General features: G+C 35.6%; 2 protein-coding genes across 2 annotated transcripts; both read right to left on the bottom strand.

The window, feature by feature from the left end:
* Positions 1-4,253: 4,253 nt before the first annotated feature.
* LOC132037184 (uncharacterized) lies at positions 4,254-5,452 on the bottom strand. The gene is made up of 3 exons (XM_059427656.1): positions 5,256-5,452; positions 4,990-5,150; positions 4,254-4,909 (listed from the first exon to the last, which is right to left on the bottom strand). Exons 2-3 carry the CDS (start codon positions 5,140-5,142, stop codon positions 4,373-4,375), a joined length of 690 nt encoding a protein of 229 aa, XP_059283639.1. The 5' UTR covers positions 5,143-5,150; positions 5,256-5,452; the 3' UTR covers positions 4,254-4,372.
* Positions 5,453-6,315: 863 nt separating this feature from the next.
* Positions 6,316-8,532, bottom strand: LOC132038633 (1-aminocyclopropane-1-carboxylate oxidase 3). The gene is made up of 4 exons (XM_059429318.1): positions 8,315-8,532; positions 7,739-7,965; positions 7,049-7,382; positions 6,316-6,834 (listed from the first exon to the last, which is right to left on the bottom strand). The coding sequence occupies exons 1-4, from the start codon at positions 8,417-8,419 to the stop codon at positions 6,541-6,543; spliced, it is 960 nt and encodes a 319-aa protein (XP_059285301.1). The 5' UTR covers positions 8,420-8,532; the 3' UTR covers positions 6,316-6,540.
* Positions 8,533-17,622: the final 9,090 nt, after the last annotated feature.

Genomic DNA, 17,622 nt, shown 5'->3' on the forward strand with positions numbered 1-17,622 from the left:
AGATTAGGGACTTGAATTCAACCTAAAATCATGATAAAACTTACCTTGTAGGGTTCTTGAGGCTTGGGACTTGTTCTTCTTGACTTTAGGTTAATTTTTCGTGAATGGGGTGCTGGGGAAATAAACCCCAAACCATAAATATAACTTAAAACGCGTAAACCCGACCTTTTGACCCAAAACTGACCCGTTTCGCGATGGTTCCGCGATGCGGGTGCATCGCGCAACATTCTGAAGCTAAAAACTCAGAGTTTCGCGATCTCTCCGCGAAGCGGGGCCATCGCGCGCTCTCTCACGCGCCCTCACGCGCCCCGAGAAGTGACAGGTGTCGGTTTTGCATAGTGTTCAGTAAAATGGGTATAACTTCTCGTACATAACTCTGTTCAAGACCCATAATATACCGTTGGAAAGCTATTTCAAAGGGCTACAACTTTCATCAAGGAAGGTTCCTCAAATTCCCAACGGATTTGCATGAAATTTGACTGGAAGTCAGACATATCGAAAACTTAGCCGATTCTATAGGATTTCAAGTGCTTTACTATTAGCCATCTTGAGATGATCATATCTCCTTGATCCGATCTCTGATTGGCTTGGTTCTTATATCGTTAGAAAGGTATTTCTACATACTATAACTTTCATTAAGGGTACTTTCCCAAATTTCAAACCGATTAAGGAGTTATCGTCGCCCGAGTGGGCGTAATCAACCATTTTCGCAAAACGTTCAAACCTTCAGTTTTTCTGCTAAAAATCTAATGCTATGAGTCTAAACTTAGTTCCAAGATGCAGGGTGTTACAATCATATTCTTGAGTTTGGGAAAATTCTTGATTATAGGGATGAGTTGTTAAGGACAAACATTGGGAGTACTTGTGTTGTGAAGCTTGGTGATGCTAATGAACTTGGTCAGCCAGTTTTTGAAGCTTTTTACATCTATTTTGGTGCATTCAAGCAGTCATTCATGCATGTTAGGAAATGCATAGGCATAGATGGTTGTTTATTGAAAGGAATAAGTAGGGGACAATTACTAGTTGCTGTTGCTAAAGATGGAATAACCAAATGCTTCCACTTGCTTGGGCGAGTGGAATATGAAAACAAAAATACTTGGACTTGGTTTTTGACATTCTTTGAAGGAGGACTTGGGATTAGGAGATGGCACAGGCTACATTATAATGTCAGACATGCAAAAGGTATGTTCTTTTTCATTCTCTCTATTTTGTTTATGCCAACAAATTACTTGTTCATTCTTTCTGGGGTTTTTTTTCATACTTTCTATTTTTGTAGGGACTGGAATCAGCAGTTAGGGAACTTTTTCCAGCTTGTGAAGAAAGGAGGTGTGCTAGGCACATTTATGCAAATTGGCCAAAGAAATGGAGAGGGCTTCAAAGGAAGCAACTATTTTGGATGTGTGCTAGAAGCACTTATGAAGCAGAATATAGGGCAAACCTGAAATTGTTGTCCAAGCTTGGTGAGGAAATTGTGGATGATCTGCTCTACTATGATCAAGGGTTTTGGTGCAAGGTGTTTTTTAACATTGCAGTCAAGAGTGATTCAGTGGACAATAACACGTGTGAAAGCTTCAATTCTTGGATTCTGGCAGCAAGACACAAAACTATTATTACCATGCTTGAGGAGCTTAGAGTAAAAGTGATGACTAGATTAGCTAGGCTAAGTGAATTTGCAAAATCTTGGATAGGCAACATCTCTCCAATGGGAATGAAGATATTGGAGGATAACATTGACAAGTCAACGGACCGTTCCATTGAATTTAATGGGCCCTAGGTCAAAGGCGATAAGTGATGGATGGAAACAAACAACATATGTGTGTTTAAGAAAGAGGGTTTGTAGTTGTAGATCATGGATGCTGAAGGGGATACCTTGTCCTCATGCCATAGTTGCAATGCTTTATAAGCAGTATGACCCAACTGAATTTGTTGATAGCTGCTACAAAGGAGAGGTACTTGATGACATATTCTCACTTTATTGAACCTGTAAATAATTTGCCAATGTGGCTTGAGTCAACACATCCTACTGTTGTATCACCGTTGATCAACAAATGCCGAAAGTGTGCCCAAAAAGAAGAGAACGAAAGAGGCAACTGAAACCAAGAAGTGTGGTAAATTGCCTAAAACTGGTATGACAATGACATGTAGTCTCTGTCATGTTAAGGGTCACAACAGAAGAGGGTGTCCTTTGAAAATGAGTGATGGAATAAATGTTCAACCTAACACTGGTTCATCAACAAGCAATGCACATGATCAACCTAACACTGCTTCAAATCCATCAGGTTCATCAAGAGGGATAGGCAGACCAAAGGTAATTTTCTACTTTGTTAATTTTTTGTGTGTCATTTAGTATCATTGACATAAGTTTTGTTTTCTGAATTTTAGAAATCAGCAACTGAAGCTGAGCCTGCTGCAAAGAGAGGGATAGGCAGACCAAAGGTAATTTTCTACTTTGTTAATTTTTTGTGTGTCATTTAGTATCATTGACATAAGTTTTGTTTTTTGAATCTTAGAAATCAGCAACTGAAGCTGAGCCTGCTGCAAAGAGAGGGATAGGCAGACCAAAAGTAATTTTCTACCTTGTTAATTTTTTGTGTGTCGTTTAGTATCATTGACATAAGTTATGTTTTTTGAATCTTAGAAATAGAAATGCTCCGCTAACGCAAAGAGAGGGCTAGGCGTACCTAAGAAAATAGCTGAAATTCCTTCGTCTGAAATTCCACCAACCTGACACATCATGATCTTGGAAACTGGTTTTCATGTTCTGCTCCTAACACAACACCAAGTGTGGCGCCTTAAATGCCTTCAAGAGCTGCTGGTTGTTCAAACAGAACTAGAGGTGCTAGAGGAAGGGGTAGGGGTGTAGGAAGGGATGTTAATCATCCTATTGAAAGTTGGTTTACATGTTCTGAAACATCTGTTGCTCCTAACACAACACCAAGTGTGGCACCTCAAATGCCTTCAAGAGCTGCTGGTTGTTCAAAAAGAACTAGAGGTTCTCAAACATCTGCTGCTCCTAGTTCATCTGATGCACCTAGTTCAGCTACTACAAATAGAGGAAAGAAAAAAGTTGTGGCAACAACCCCATATAAAAGGCCAAGGGTGATGGGAATGGGTGTGTTTCAAGCTGAGAATGGGGTCACAACTTTTAATGTAAGTACTGATACATTACATTATATACACTGTTCTCTTATAATAAATTAAACTTATTAAATCTTCTTTTGTAGCCTGGACTACCAGTTAGAGAATTGTATCCTCTGACCAAGAAAGATAATAAGATGTACGATGTAATCGGTGATATTGGTTTCAAACCAACAAGTGGATTTGAAGTGAAAAGGAACTAAATCAATCACAACTAGAAGGCTTCAAAAGATTAGAGATCAAGCGAGGGCTAATGGTTCAAACAATGCAAGTCAAAGTACCACTCCTTCATTGCCAAGAGACCCATGGAAGCTATAATGTTGATATCAAATGTTGATTTTGTTAATTTAGAAGTACTGTATTTTGTTAATGTCAAAGCTAATTAAGACTTTAAGCAATTGTTTTGTTCATGTTGGTAAAAGGTATTCGGATGTACCATTTTTATATTTTTGAAACTATATTTTCTTGTAAGAAATGGTCAATTCTAGTATTTATATGCAATGTTGAATTCTGTTTTCGAGCGGTTTATGTGGTCTTGAATGTGAGTTCTATGTATTGGATGTTTGATGATTGAAGTTGATGTTTAAGTGTTGCTTTTGTTCAGATTTTGACAGACCAGATTTTGACTCAAAAGTTGATGTTAAAACTGGTGTAGTTTTGGCTCAAAACTGGTGCAGTTTTGGCTCAAAATCTGGTGCTGTTTTGGCTCAAAAACTGGTGCAGTTTTGGCTCAAAATCTAGTGCATTATGGCTCAAAATCTGGTGTAAAATTCTTGGACAAAATCTGGTCCATTTTGAGACAAAATCTGGTCCATTTTGAAACAAAAATTGGTGCAGTTTTTGGGCAGAATCTGGTGCTTGTTTGACTCAACATCAAAAAATACTTGGACAAAATCTGTCCATTTTGAAACAAAATATCGGTGCAGTTTTTGGACAAAATCTGTTGCATGTTTGACTTAAACTCTGGTGTAAAATACTTGGACAAAATCTCAACATTTTGAAACAAAATTTGTTGCTATATGTGATCTTATTCTGCCATAATTGACTCAATCAATAACAAAAGAAAATTGCCAAAATTTACTCAAATAATACCAACAGGAAAAGTAGGATAAACCAAACAAGTCAGGCTTCATTATAATACCAAAATGTACTTTACAACAAAACAAATCTAACTTTACCCTATCCGAGATCATTGAAGTTCCATTACAACAACCAAAATGAGGTTCTATTAGTACTATGGCAACTTCATTTGATTTTTCTTCAAGTTGCCCATTTGGATTAAACCACTAAGATACACAACAAATACACAAATCATCAAACACCAAAGGACTGTTCTATTAAACCTACACGAGTTGCTTTTCTTTTTTTCATTCATATCATTCTCTTTCAAATTACTCTTCTCTTTTAAATCTCCAAGGTTATCCAAATCATTCTTCTCCTCTTTTGAAACTTCAACCTCATTCAAATCACCTATCTCTTTTGAATCTTCAAGCTCAACCGAATTGATGTTGAGATTATCATATTGAAGGGTAAGACTTTCAAGCTCATCTAACTGAATTTCATCCTCTTTTGAATCTTCAAGTTCAAGTGAATTCATGTTGAGATTATCATACTGCATCTTAAAACTTTCAAGCTCAGCCAAATGCAACCTAACACGCTTGTAATTTTCTTCTAACTCTTTGATTTTGTTCACCAATCTTGGAATAATGAACTTTGATCTTTCATCAACACTTTGCTTATCTCTCCATTTGAAAAACTTGCAATTGGTGGCCTGAAATTTAAAGAATACAATCACTTCAAATTAACACTAACACTAAAATTAATCAACCAAATTAGAACATGAACACAAACCCCATAGTGAGGACAAGACCAAAATCTCCTTCCTAATGCGGTCGACCAAGAAGTCTGCATTTTTAGCAAAATGCCATGTTTGCATCGCACTTCGACATTGAGCATCGCATCTTCTTCGTCCATACACAACTTATTCAACAAGCTATTCGCCATTCCTAACCCTAAAATTTCATACACAGAAATTGGGGAAGAAATTTCAAACCCTAAACTTGAAATTCAACACGAGAGGGAGAAAAGATTAAGAATTTACACGATAATTAACTTACCTGATCGAAAATGGAAAAATTTGCCACCAAAATCAGCTCTTGCAAATGAGTGAAAATTTGTAATGGAGTTGATGAAATTAAGTGTGTTTTGGACGAAGTAGTCTTCAAATGGACTTTGGGAGTGACATGTGTTCAGTTCCCATTCGTTATAACCTCTCTTTTTTACTCCTTACGTGCTTAACATATGTGTTCGCACGCACTGGTCCACGTCGGCGTTAAAGGTGCAAAGAATTAAGGAAAAAAATAGTTTGGGGGGGGGGGGTAATAGGACCCAAGGAAAGGAAAGGTGTGTCGTAGGAACTTAGGATATAGTTTAGGGGGGTTAATGTACAATAACTACCTAACAAGAATAAGGGAAAGAAAGTGCAAAAGTTGCATCCAAAAATACGCGTCAATTTCTGCCCTATTTGGACTCACTATGGACGTGTAAAAATAGTGGGAGAAATGGTTTCGAGGGTAAAAAAGTCATTTTCTTCTATTCAAATTATAAGAGGACAATATATCTCATTTCCTATAAATACAACTTTGTGAGTAGCTTCTTTGGGTTTTCCTTTGGGGTCCGTTCAACTTCTTTTGGGCTTTATGTGGCTCAATTTTCCTCCTCTTGAATTTAGACTTCAACCATGAAACATGTGTAGCACTTAGTCCTTGTCCCACCAATGTGGGACTCCAACATTTTCAGTGAAAAATAAGTCGACAAAAAGTTGCTACATGATACATTTTGAGACTGAAACTGGCGCCATAAACTTTCAACTTACGGAATTCTACCAACACTGGCATCATCAGAGGGAATTTTCTCAATTTTTTTTTTTTTTTTTTTAATCTTATCTGGTATTCTTTCGGCTAACTTATAATCCATGTTTATTTCTCTTTGCCCTTTTAATGGTCTGATCATTTGACAGAAAGTTATGCTCTATATATGTCAGCAATCAATTTCTTCATAGTCAAATTCTCAAATTTGGTCAACAAAATTCAATCATCAATATCACTATGTCCAAAGAGTGAATATAGCGAAGTTAGATAAACTGAGACTCCATAAGAAGGAATGGAACACTGCAAATTATTTATATAACCTCGCCCTAAAAGGCAGCATTTATTTGCTAATTTGTTTTGATATACAACCTTTACTCCTACATATGGAGCAAATCACAATCATTTTGAATAGCTTGATTCTACCTTACAAAAGAAGAGGAAATAATGTGTATATATGACAAGGTTTAATTAGTAAAACTTCTAAAACGAATCATTTTCTTTTCAAACTCCATCTTTCCAATTAAATTGGAATCTAAGCAGTTGCAATCGGATCACTTTTCACATCTGCTTCCATGGCCTTCATGGTTTCAAATCTTGGCTCTTTGGCCTGAAACTTGAGTCCAGCATATAACTTCATGTAATCATCAAACACAAATTTTGGGTAAACTTGTTTGCTTTCCTCTTCCTCTTTCTCAACCAAAGTTGGTGCTGGATAGATTACTGCATCATTTCCTGGATTATAAAACGAAGCTAGTGACATTCGAGTCCCGTCTGTTTGAGCAATAACTCTGTGCATCACACTCTTGTATTTTCCGTTGGTGATCACCTGTTTTTTTCATTTGATGATAAATAGTTAAATACCCTTCTAGTATATAACTCTATGTTTTGACAAAAAAGAGTTGACACATAATACGTGTTTAGTATGACAGAAATCAAATTCCACATTCTGACAAAAAATCTTGTCCTCTTATATTACCAAAATAATCTTTTTATAAAAGAATAACTTTCGTCGTATCAAATGTATTTTTTTCTTTTTTTACCTCAAGTTGGTCACCAAGATTAACCACAATAGAGTGGCGCATGGGAGGAACATCAATCCATTGTCCGTCTTTGAGGAGTTGAAGGCCGCTCACTTTGTCATCTTGGAATAGAAGTATTATGCCACCAGCGTCTGTATGAGCGCGGAGTCCCTTTATCAAATCGGGCTTGGGGCATGGTGGGTAATTGCTCACCTTAGTCCCAAAATTGGGACCTTTTGATCCATAAAATGCCTTTTTCAAGTAACCCTTTTCAAGCCCAAGGTTTTCACAGAGCAAGTCCAGTAACTCCTCAGCCAACTTCTCAAGTCTTTTAGCAAAATCTCTCATGATCTCTCTGCACCATTTTGGGGCAAAATTGATAAGAAACTTTATTAAGTACTATATGTCTTTATGCCTTTATATCTTACATGTTGGGAACACCCGCAAAAAATAAAAGAATAACGGAGGTGTAATGTGTTTTGCATGTTAAGTTAGTCACAGTATTCTCCTTTAACTTTTCAAGAACCTCACATTTCACAAGCTTGAGATCTTGGAGAGTTAATGCTGGAAGAGTTATTGATGGTGTAACATTTCATTCATTGACATTGTAAAATGTCTATGTCAAGTTTTATGTACTGATGGTGTAAAGGTTTTTGCACAATTAGGTCAATTATAAAATAAGGATTTAAGTTCTATATACTGACAATATACCTGTATTCGTCATCAAGATCGGGTACTTGAGAGATGTTAGAACCAGGAAGATGGCGCAAGAAGAAAGTGCTTTCCCAATCCAAATCAGTAACCTCTGCTTGCACTGCTTCAAGACCCTTGCTGGCCACCAATTCTTTAAACCTCTGTTCCATACACTTCTTGTAATGCCCCTTTGTTAATTTCTCCACAGTGTCCATTACTTCATGTGGAATCCCATGGTTCACTAACTGCAATAATGATATAAACACACAAAATATACATCAATATGCAAGATTTCTTACAAGCTTAAATATTACTATTCCCCCATTTTATTTTATGTGTTTCAGTTTGACTGAACATTAATTTTAAAAAATTAAGGAAGACTCTTGAATTTTGTGGTCTAAAATTAAAGATGTGTTTAATATACCAAATTGTCTTTTAGATCTTGTTGTGGTATTAAACATACCATGCAGGATGTTGGAATTACATGTTCTAAATATAGAAAGTGACGTTCATTTTTAAACAGATTAAAATGGTAAAGTACGAGCATAAATTAAAACAAAGGGAGTAATATATGTTTATGCAAACTGTAATTACCTCAAAGAAGCCCCAGTTCTCACAGGCATCTTTAATCATTTCCATGGTGTTGGATCTCTCAGCTCCATTGAGCTTTTCCAAGTTGATAATTGGGAAGTTCTCCATCTTTCTTGGTAAAGAATGTGTTTCTAAATGAGTTAATAATAAATAGAATGTGTGAATACAAAAGATTGAAGAGATGAATGAATTCTAGATTAATATTTGATGCAAAAGAGTGAGGCTGGTGAGGGTATTTATAGGAGAAGAAATCAAGGAAGTAGGAATTATAACAACAATGAGGAGACTTATTAAAATAATAGTTTGACCCCACAATGCACAATCTTAATTCCAAGTCTCCATGAAAGGTCCAGAGTCCAAGTCTACCTTATGAGTCATAGTTCCTTGTTGAACCCTCTTATCTACACCAGAATACAAGGCTCCTATTCGTGGTGGCTCCTGGCTGCACTATTGAAAACTTTTGTGCTTATTTTTCATGTGTTATTTTAAATTTCTTTTGGGACAGTTTGACTAGGATGCTATTATATGTATGGGAAGTTGCCTTGAATTTTACAATGATCTTAAGGCTGCGCATTTAACTGCTTACATTTTTCTTAAGAAACTTCCTGGAGAGAGCCAAGGCTAGGGGTGTTAAGTGAGTGCTGATGAATTGAATTTGGAGGGGTCAAAATAGAAAGTGTTAATAAATGAGCGTCAATTGTCAGCCCAAGAAATTATTTGGGGTGAAATGGCTAAGAATTCATAACTCAACTCGTCAAATTCTTAATAAATTTTTAATTTCTTTGTTTTTATATGATTTGTTTAAGTACCTTATAATTTTTTTTTTCTTTATATGCCAATATGACACATCTCAAACAAACAAACAAAAAAAAAAACCTTTTTAAAAAATATTTTGACAAGGTTTGTAATGAATCAATCTAGGCTACATATTGAACGGGTCAAAATGAGTTGAACTAATAAATAGATGTGAAACTTACATAAACAACTATCTTTTAATAGCTTCTAACAATTTATAGCTACTTTTTCTATATTTACAAATCGTAATATAGCTAGTTTTTATTGTATTTGGTTGTATTTCGCGTTTTTGAGATACACAGAAATACACGAAAATACAAAATTCGGCAGAGTTCGCATTTTTGAAATACACGAAAATACAAAATCTGACAGAGTAAAAATAGGCTATATTTATGGAATAGATTCTCTTCTTTCATTCTAAATGGTAAGTCAAATTAAATCAATCATGTATCACGCATAACGGCTGAAGTTCCATAACAGCTCACGTTTCTCTCTCCAAATTACTCCATTCCAAACTTTTTAGAAGTAGAGTAAAAATAGATTCTATATTTGGAACATTCACTATATTTTACACCAAAAAAAGATGAATATATTGAAATACAGCGAAATACAAAAAACGTGAAAACAAGATGGATTAAAAATAGTTGATATTTGGAACATTCACTATATTTACACCAAAAAAAAAAAGATGAATATATTGAAATATAGCCAAATACAAAAATCGTGAAAACAAAGTAGAATAAAAATAGGCTCTATATTTGGAACATTCACTATATTTACACAAAAAAAAAAAAAAAAGATGAATACATTGAAATACAAAATGAAACCCTTCTTCCTCACTAAAGCCCAACGTGAAGAATTCGCAAAAACGACAACCACCGTGACAGTCTCAAACCTAAGGAAAAATGAGGCAATTCGATCCATGGCCAGTGTTTTTCCGTCGTGAATGGAGATTCCTCGTTGGAATAGTAGGATAATAAGCGAATATCAAGTGAGTGGAAGTTTCTGGATTTCGAGTTGAAATTTGATAAAGAATAGGAGGGATTTGCACGTAATCGTGATTAGGTGATCTACTGTCCATCAGGTTGCTGAGTGTCTAATAGCATAAATTTACGTGAGGTATAAAAGAGCCGGAAGTGTTTTAAGAGTTAATTGAAGTACGTACCTCCAGTCGGATACACTGTCTGGTGTCCTGACATTAGGTAGTTACCCCGAAAGGACATTTTAGTCGACATCAGGTGGTGGTGGTGGTGTTGACGGCGGCGTGGGTGGTGGAAATAGAGAAGGGAGGGAGGGGTAAGTGAGGGGAAGGAGAAGAGAGGCCGGAGATAGAGAAAGAGAGGGAGAGAGGCGGCAGTGAAGGGAAGGAGAGAGAATTTTTTATTAGGGTTTGGAGAGGATGATAAATTTTAAATGTGTAGTGAGAGAATAGAGAGAGATACATGTATTTCAAAAGTTCTTTGGACCCGATTATGAAATGTAATTTTGAAAAAATAAAGCTACGAAAATTAAATAAAAAATAAGGTAGTTATTATTCATAAATAAGTCTTAGAGATAGCTATGACAAGTAAATTTTCCTAAATAGATAGATCAATGACCCCGCTCAAATTTGAACGAACAGAGCAGATCATACTTTCATGAGCTAATTTTACCGCTCCAGCCAAGGCCTTGGTAGCACTATTGGTTGGAATAATTTTGTCTTGTTAAATCAGCAAAAGAAGAAAAAATGTCTTGTTGGACAAACTCTTATAAATCTCTTATAATGTTTAACTTCAGACATCAGACTACGGCGACTACGTGGATTTGAGTCAATTGATTTTATAGTTCTTTATAAATTTATAAATGGTCGTAGGAGGTCATTTCCTCGGTGGATTTTTAACAAGGAAATCGAGATTGAGCCAAAAGAAGAGAAGAAGTTGAAGATCATATTAGAGTAGTTTAGACATTGGAATCACGTGTTCTAAAATTATATTCTGAAGTTACTTCTAATCCAGATGTTAACTATTATTGACTCGGATATTGTTGAACTTTGAACAGGTCATAATGTCATATTTGCTGTGTATTTTTTGCTTCTTCATCCATTTGGTTCATCAGACAACTTTACCTAATTAATTGTGAAAATTCATTATCTAACTAATTTTCCATATAAAAATCAAGCTGATGATGCACATGCAAGCTTGGGCTAGATAATAATAATTTTAGCAATTAAGACGCCCAATTTGACATATAATTATTTTTGTTGGGTGTAATTAAGGAGCCTTTATCTTTAAGTTTATCTTCCTAACTAGTTAACTAATCCGCGCTTCGCCCGATAAAATACTTTTTTAAATTTAATTTATACGAAATAGAAAAACATTATAATAACAAATATGAAAAAAAAAAAATTTAAGACATATATACATATGAAAAAAATACATACATATTTTTTTTTCGTTTAACACTTAACCTAATCAGAGGCGTATGTAGCCTATAAGGTTGGGGTTCAACTGAACCCCAAACTTTGGACGCGGAGCCTAAATTTATGTGTAAAAAATTATTAAAATTGCAATAAGTAGTAGATATGAACCCCTAACTTTAAAAATATAATGGTTCAATGCTAAAAATCTATAGATTGAACTCATAAAATTTAAATCCTGGATCTGCCTCTGAACCTAATAGTACATGAATGTTGTAGATATTGAACATGTGCACACCATATATATATATTCCTCGTTAAAGTCTAACTTTGAACTTATGTATGAACTTTAAATTTTGAAAAGTTGAAACTCATTTTATAGAAAAATATTATGCAAAGGAAATCTTCTGAGCGTTTTATTTTTATTTAGTGTTGTTTTATAAATAATATTATTAGTTACGTTATAATATTAATTATGCAATTAGGACGCTACAATTATATCTCTCTTTATTCAATATGTTTGGAACATAATTTTTTATAAATTGTCAAAATTATTTATTGTAAGCCATGAACAGACAAATTATTATGATGTCTCTAATAAATAAATAATTATATGGAAGGGGAAAATTTAAGTAATTGTTGACTTTAGATTTTTAAAATAAGGAAATTGGGTGATTGAGGGGAGAAAAAGCAAATTATGAGAGATGTGATGTCACGTTTACTATGACCACAATTAATTTGTATAAGAATTTTGGTTCTTTTTCTTTCCTTTGTTTAATTGTATCAATAAAACATGCCTAGCCCTCCTTCAAATGTACATGTCTTTTGGCGCAAATAAAAATTTTGATAATTAAAAAAAGTTGTATCAATCAAACATAATCATATTGTTCGAGTGATTTGTATCCAATAAAAAGGTTGATGTATACATATAATTGATAAGTTGGTAGTTTACCAATTTATTTATTTTTTAATCTTAGGTTGTTGTTATATTTTGATTGAGAAAATAGTGCATTTAATGTCGTTTACTTCAATTTTATAGGTTTACATGACTGAGAAGTGATCATGAAGAAATCAAGTGAAAAACAAGTCAAAAAGAGGTCAAAGTGAAGAAAATGACAAAAATGGCTAAAACTGCAAAAATGTGACAGATTTGCAAATCTGAAAATATGGGCTGTTTTGGTCATATTTTAATGCGGGAATATTGGGAGCTATAAGAGCATGACTTGGGAGAAAATATCATCATCTTTGGCCATTTCATACAAGCTTGGAGAGCTAGGGTTTCATCTACACCATTGGAGGAGAAGATTGGAGCACTTTAATGAGATATTTCTTAAACCTTTCTTCATTTCTTGTTTTGTATTGAATATTTAAGTGTGTAGTATTTTCTTGTTTATGATGTTATTCATTATCAAGTGTTGGATTAAATCTCTTGTTATGCTTATGTATTGAATGATTTTTATTTCTAATGAAGTGGTCTTTGTTTCTTTAATTAATCTCGTTTTGAATGATTCTTAAGGGAGTAGCTAACCCTAAGACTCGCCCATTTACTTTGATTTAGCTCGGAAGAGGAAATCTAGGTTGGGAAAGATTAATTAACAAGAATTTGGGTCATTAAATCCATCTAATAACTTGAGCTCGGAAGAGGATAGTTACTTGAGGTTAAATTGATTGTGCCTAATATCACACTCTAAGGCTTGGAAAAGCTTAGAGTGAAATTCATTGATTTGGTTGGAAGACTTTCAATGAGATTTTAGAAATCATTATCTATTAACATAAACCCGCTCTTAGTTGTAAAATCATAAAATATATTGGATCGTTACTTGAGAGTTCCTTGTATCCATGATTGTGGCCATTAATCATTTTATTTGCTTTCTAGTTAGTTTTATCTTTGTTAGTTTTTAAATCAAAAATCAAATATTGAAAAAGTGTTTGGCTTAGCTTAGTTGGTGATAATTCTTTACTTGTTTAAATCGCCTAATATATTATTCCCTGTGGGATCGACCCCGACTCATAGTTGGGTAAATTATATTGCATACGACGGTGTACACTTTCTCATTGAGGAGTGGATTTGGACGTTATCAATTTTGGCGCCGTTGCCGGGGAACAGTTTGGCGTATTTAGGTTAGTTTGGGATTTAAGCTTACTTGCTTTGATCCAAACTTGTGAAAATTTGTGTCGTTATTTTCTTTGTTTTGTTTATTTTCTTAGTTTTTGTATATGGCATCATATAATGAAAATCGGTCGGATGGTAGTTGTTCATACTTTGATGATTCTTGTCCTTATTGTGGAGGACCACACTCATGGCAAAATTGTTTGAATTCTCCTGGGGGCAGATTGTGCGCACAATCTCAAACCTATGAGTGGAGTATTTGTGATAGGTGTGGTGGTCAAAATGGTCATTGGGCTAATTGTGCTTATTTATCCTTCCCTTCCCCGAACCCCACTATGACGATTCTACTTTTGATTTTGATGATAATAGGGATATGGAAGTGGAAGAAGTCTCAAATGCTCAAAATGAGAGGATAATGCTCATGTTGGAGACCATTCTTGAAAAGGAGGAAAAGTTGAACTTAGCACTCGAGGACTTGAGGCAACCACTTAATGACTTGAGGCAAGCAATTAATTGTAATGACAAAGCTATTCACACCTTGGAGGATCAAATGAGATTATTGGTTGAGGCTCATAACACTCACCAACTTGAGGGTGTTGAAAGTAGACAAGAAAGTGTCCAAAACATGAATTTCTCCATGGGTGGATTTTTACAAGCTTTGAACGACTCTCACCATGATGAAGAACTTGAAAAGGTGGAAATTGTGAGCCAAGATTGGCTTATTGTCACACCCCGATCTTGATCAAGGTGTGGAGGGCACCCGACCCCGTGACCGGAGCCGAGCGAACCCGCTGACCCTTACTACGTAAATTTTTTTTTGAAAACCTTTAAGACAAGTAAGCATAAATAGATGACCGAAATACTCTTTTGTTGCTTTTAAGTCTAATAAAACATGTAATCGTATATAACTCGTGTCATAATACAATCGACTCCGGAACCCACGACTCTGTCTCGAAAGTCTCTAAACAATCGAAATCTGGCACGTGTGCTATGACTCGGCTACACTCCCGGAGCCAAATGGAGCTTGCCAACTTCGTTGGAACATCTTCATCCCGTTTCTATCCGTCTGGGTGTACCTGCGTGGCATGAACGCAGCCCCCGAAGAAGAGGGGTCAGTACGAGCAATGTACTGAGTATGTAAGACATGAACGGTAACAACATAGTAAAAGCTGTGCATATGAGACGAGATCATGTGTAAGACGGTAACTGCGAGTAATAACTATATGGAAGCACAGACGACCACGGTATAGAGAAGCAACTTGTACATGTGAGTGCCACTCGGGCGGAGGCCATGCACGCTTAGTTTTTTTTTTTCCTTATTCTCGAACACGGTGTTTCTTGTTTTTGTACGTAGAAAACAGATACTTTTCGGAAAACGGTACTTTTTTTTACTTGCAGATGCGGCACGCCTTGAATTCATCGGCTCTCCCAACCCCCTCCCCGACGGTGTCCCAAGTATATCATATTATATATATATATATATACGAACGAGGCCGCGTACGGCTCTCCCATAAATCCCGCGTCCCGGCATCCGCGTCGGGATGATAAGCCACCGAATCGGGTGGACACGGTTGCCTCTCCCCATTCCCCACATATACGATGTATACAAGTACATTCATTAATATCGGGTATTATATACATTATAATATAAACGATTAAACGACATGCATGGGAGCCCAAGGAAAAGCTATAACGCTATCGGAGTGACGTAAGGTCGGTAACCTCCGATTTTATTATGAAATAACCATGGGCGCTTTATCTCACCTTGAAGGAACTAGTAGTAAGGCGAGACAATCAATGAAGGTCAACATTATGAATAAACATGGAGTAGAATCATAGTATAGCATTTCATGTACTTTGGAACCTTTAGACATGAGATCATTCTCGTCATAGTTATCATAGTACCATTCTCGTTTTCTTTGACATCGTCATAGCCATTGAAAAACATAGCCTTGACTATTATCGTTATATACCTTTTTTATTCCTGGCTTCATTATTATCATCATAGAACTATGGTCGTCGTTTTAGTTAGTGGGGCTTTTAATATTATAAAACTTGGTTTTTTTTTGAAGGAAAATGAGTATTTGAAAAACCCTTGTAAACTTTTTGGAAAGAAAATCATGCGTTGGGGTCATAGGTTTTGTAAGAACAGCTACTGGTTTGATAGTGGAAACGATAACCCAAAACTTTTATTAACTACAGTATGGAAATAAGCTTAATGTAACAATAAGAAGGAATTTGGGAATAGTGGGCCCGCCTCGGTCGAATGAGGCGGCGTACACAATTTACGTATAATACATTTCATAATGTTGCTTATGGAAGTCTTAGGATGATCGGGTCGTATTCTTGCAAGTCTGGGTGTTTCGACCCTTCTTTCACTATTTAAGCATTTTTGGTTCAATGCCACGAATGAATAGTAACTAGTTTTCAATCTCGGATTTCTAGAGTTAGGGAAGTCCCAGGCGCGAAATCAAGCCTATACGTCTAGGACATGCCAAAGAAAGAAAGTAAAGTCTTACATACCTCTTTCCGCTCTTTAGGCTATTTCAAATTCAAGCTCCAAATCCGCCGAAATCTACGATTTGGTCATGTTTACCAAATGTTGATCGGTGCATTTTGAATTGGACTCTTAGATGAACTTATTTCTGCGAAATTTCGGCGACATTTCCCCGTAAATATACCATGCCACCAAGTTTAACTTGGCCGATTTCAATCAACAACAATCCAGGAATACAACCCGGCCAACTAACAACAATACCCATAATCTTGCCAACAACAATCCATTTATTTCCAATTCAATTCAATTCCGTTCTATTCAATTCATACATTACTCCATCTCTACCCATTAAATCCTCATTATTCATCATATAATTCACAACACAACAACCAAAATATATTAAATAAAATTAATTCACCACTCCCACATACACTACCATATTCGGCCAACATACTACATACACACATGTCCATACATTTTTTCATCCATTTTCCATATATTACAACAACAACACACATACTCACGGCCTACACCATGCATACACGGTACTCCCACAACTTCTATTTTCCATGCATTTCATTCATTTCATCATAAAATACGTAACAACCACAATTAAAATGCTACATAAGAATTACTTCATCACTTCTATATCATGCAAGAACCTACACGGCCACCCTCAAGCATCCATATTCTCCATGAATTTCACTCATTTGCATACATTACAACCTACACAAACATTCATAACATATGTAGGAAGATTGTTTCTTACCTTTTTACTTAGCTTTCTCTACTTGCCTATGCTCCGAACTTGCTCAACAAATACTTCGCTTGTTCCAATACTTGTACCATGTTGTTAGGGACGTTCCACTTGATTGATTTGCTAGAAGAAAACAATTTTTCTTGATCAATTCTCTTCCCCTTTTTTTTTCCTCTTGGCCGAATAGGCTCCATCTTGTTCTTTCTCTTCTCTTTTTTTTTTTGTTCATGTTTTCTCTCCAAATATCTTCTTAAATAAAATATGAACAAGTCATCTTTTCATATTTGCACCCTAGTCCTTCAATTTTGGTCACTTATTCCCTTTCTTCCCTTTCTAGATTTTTCCTCCTTTTTCTTGAATTTTCTTTCCTTTTCTTGAATCTCTTCACTTGGTCAAAGATGACCAAGTGTCTTCTTTGGTACACTTTGGTCCCTTATTTATTTACACTTTGCCCCCTTTTCATTTTTTTCTAGAGCTTTCTTCCCTTTTTCTTGAAATTTAATAAAGAAGGCCAAGTGTCTTCTTATATAAGATTTGGCCCTCCAAGGATTTTTCTTGAACCTTGTAAAATTACTATTTTACCCCTCGACTTTTCTCGATATTACCATTTTGTCCCTAACCTTCCGCATTATTTCCACGGCCCATTTTCCGAATTTCTCTTCTTGCCCTTAGCCTTTCTCAATATTTTCCACACTACCGTTGTCCATAATTAATATTCCTAACAACTCGCACCCTAAAATTATTTTAGGACATAGTC

The sequence above is a fragment of the Lycium ferocissimum genome, chromosome 11 (assembly GCF_029784015.1).
Source record: "Lycium ferocissimum isolate CSIRO_LF1 chromosome 11, AGI_CSIRO_Lferr_CH_V1, whole genome shotgun sequence".
Classification (NCBI taxonomy): Eukaryota; Viridiplantae; Streptophyta; class Magnoliopsida; order Solanales; family Solanaceae; genus Lycium; species Lycium ferocissimum.

Bases quoted from the DNA above. Each gene is read 5' to 3' on its own strand.
- LOC132037184 (XM_059427656.1), bottom strand. From the start codon at position 5,142: ATGGCGAATAGCTTGTTGAATAAGTTGTGTATGGACGAAGAAGATGCG. The intron at 4,910-4,989 runs GTTTGTGTTCAT...TTTAAATTTCAG, and splicing joins GGTCTTGTCCTCACTATGGG to GCCACCAATTGCAAGTTTTT.
- LOC132038633 (XM_059429318.1), bottom strand. From the start codon at position 8,419: ATGGAGAACTTCCCAATTATCAACTTGGAAAAGCTCAATGGAGCTGAG. The intron at 7,966-8,314 runs GTAATTACAGTT...TCATTATTGCAG, and splicing joins AGAACTGGGGCTTCTTTGAG to TTAGTGAACCATGGGATTCC. The intron at 6,835-7,048 runs GTAAAAAAAGAA...TGAAAAAAACAG, and splicing joins ATCTTGGTGACCAACTTGAG to GTGATCACCAACGGAAAATA.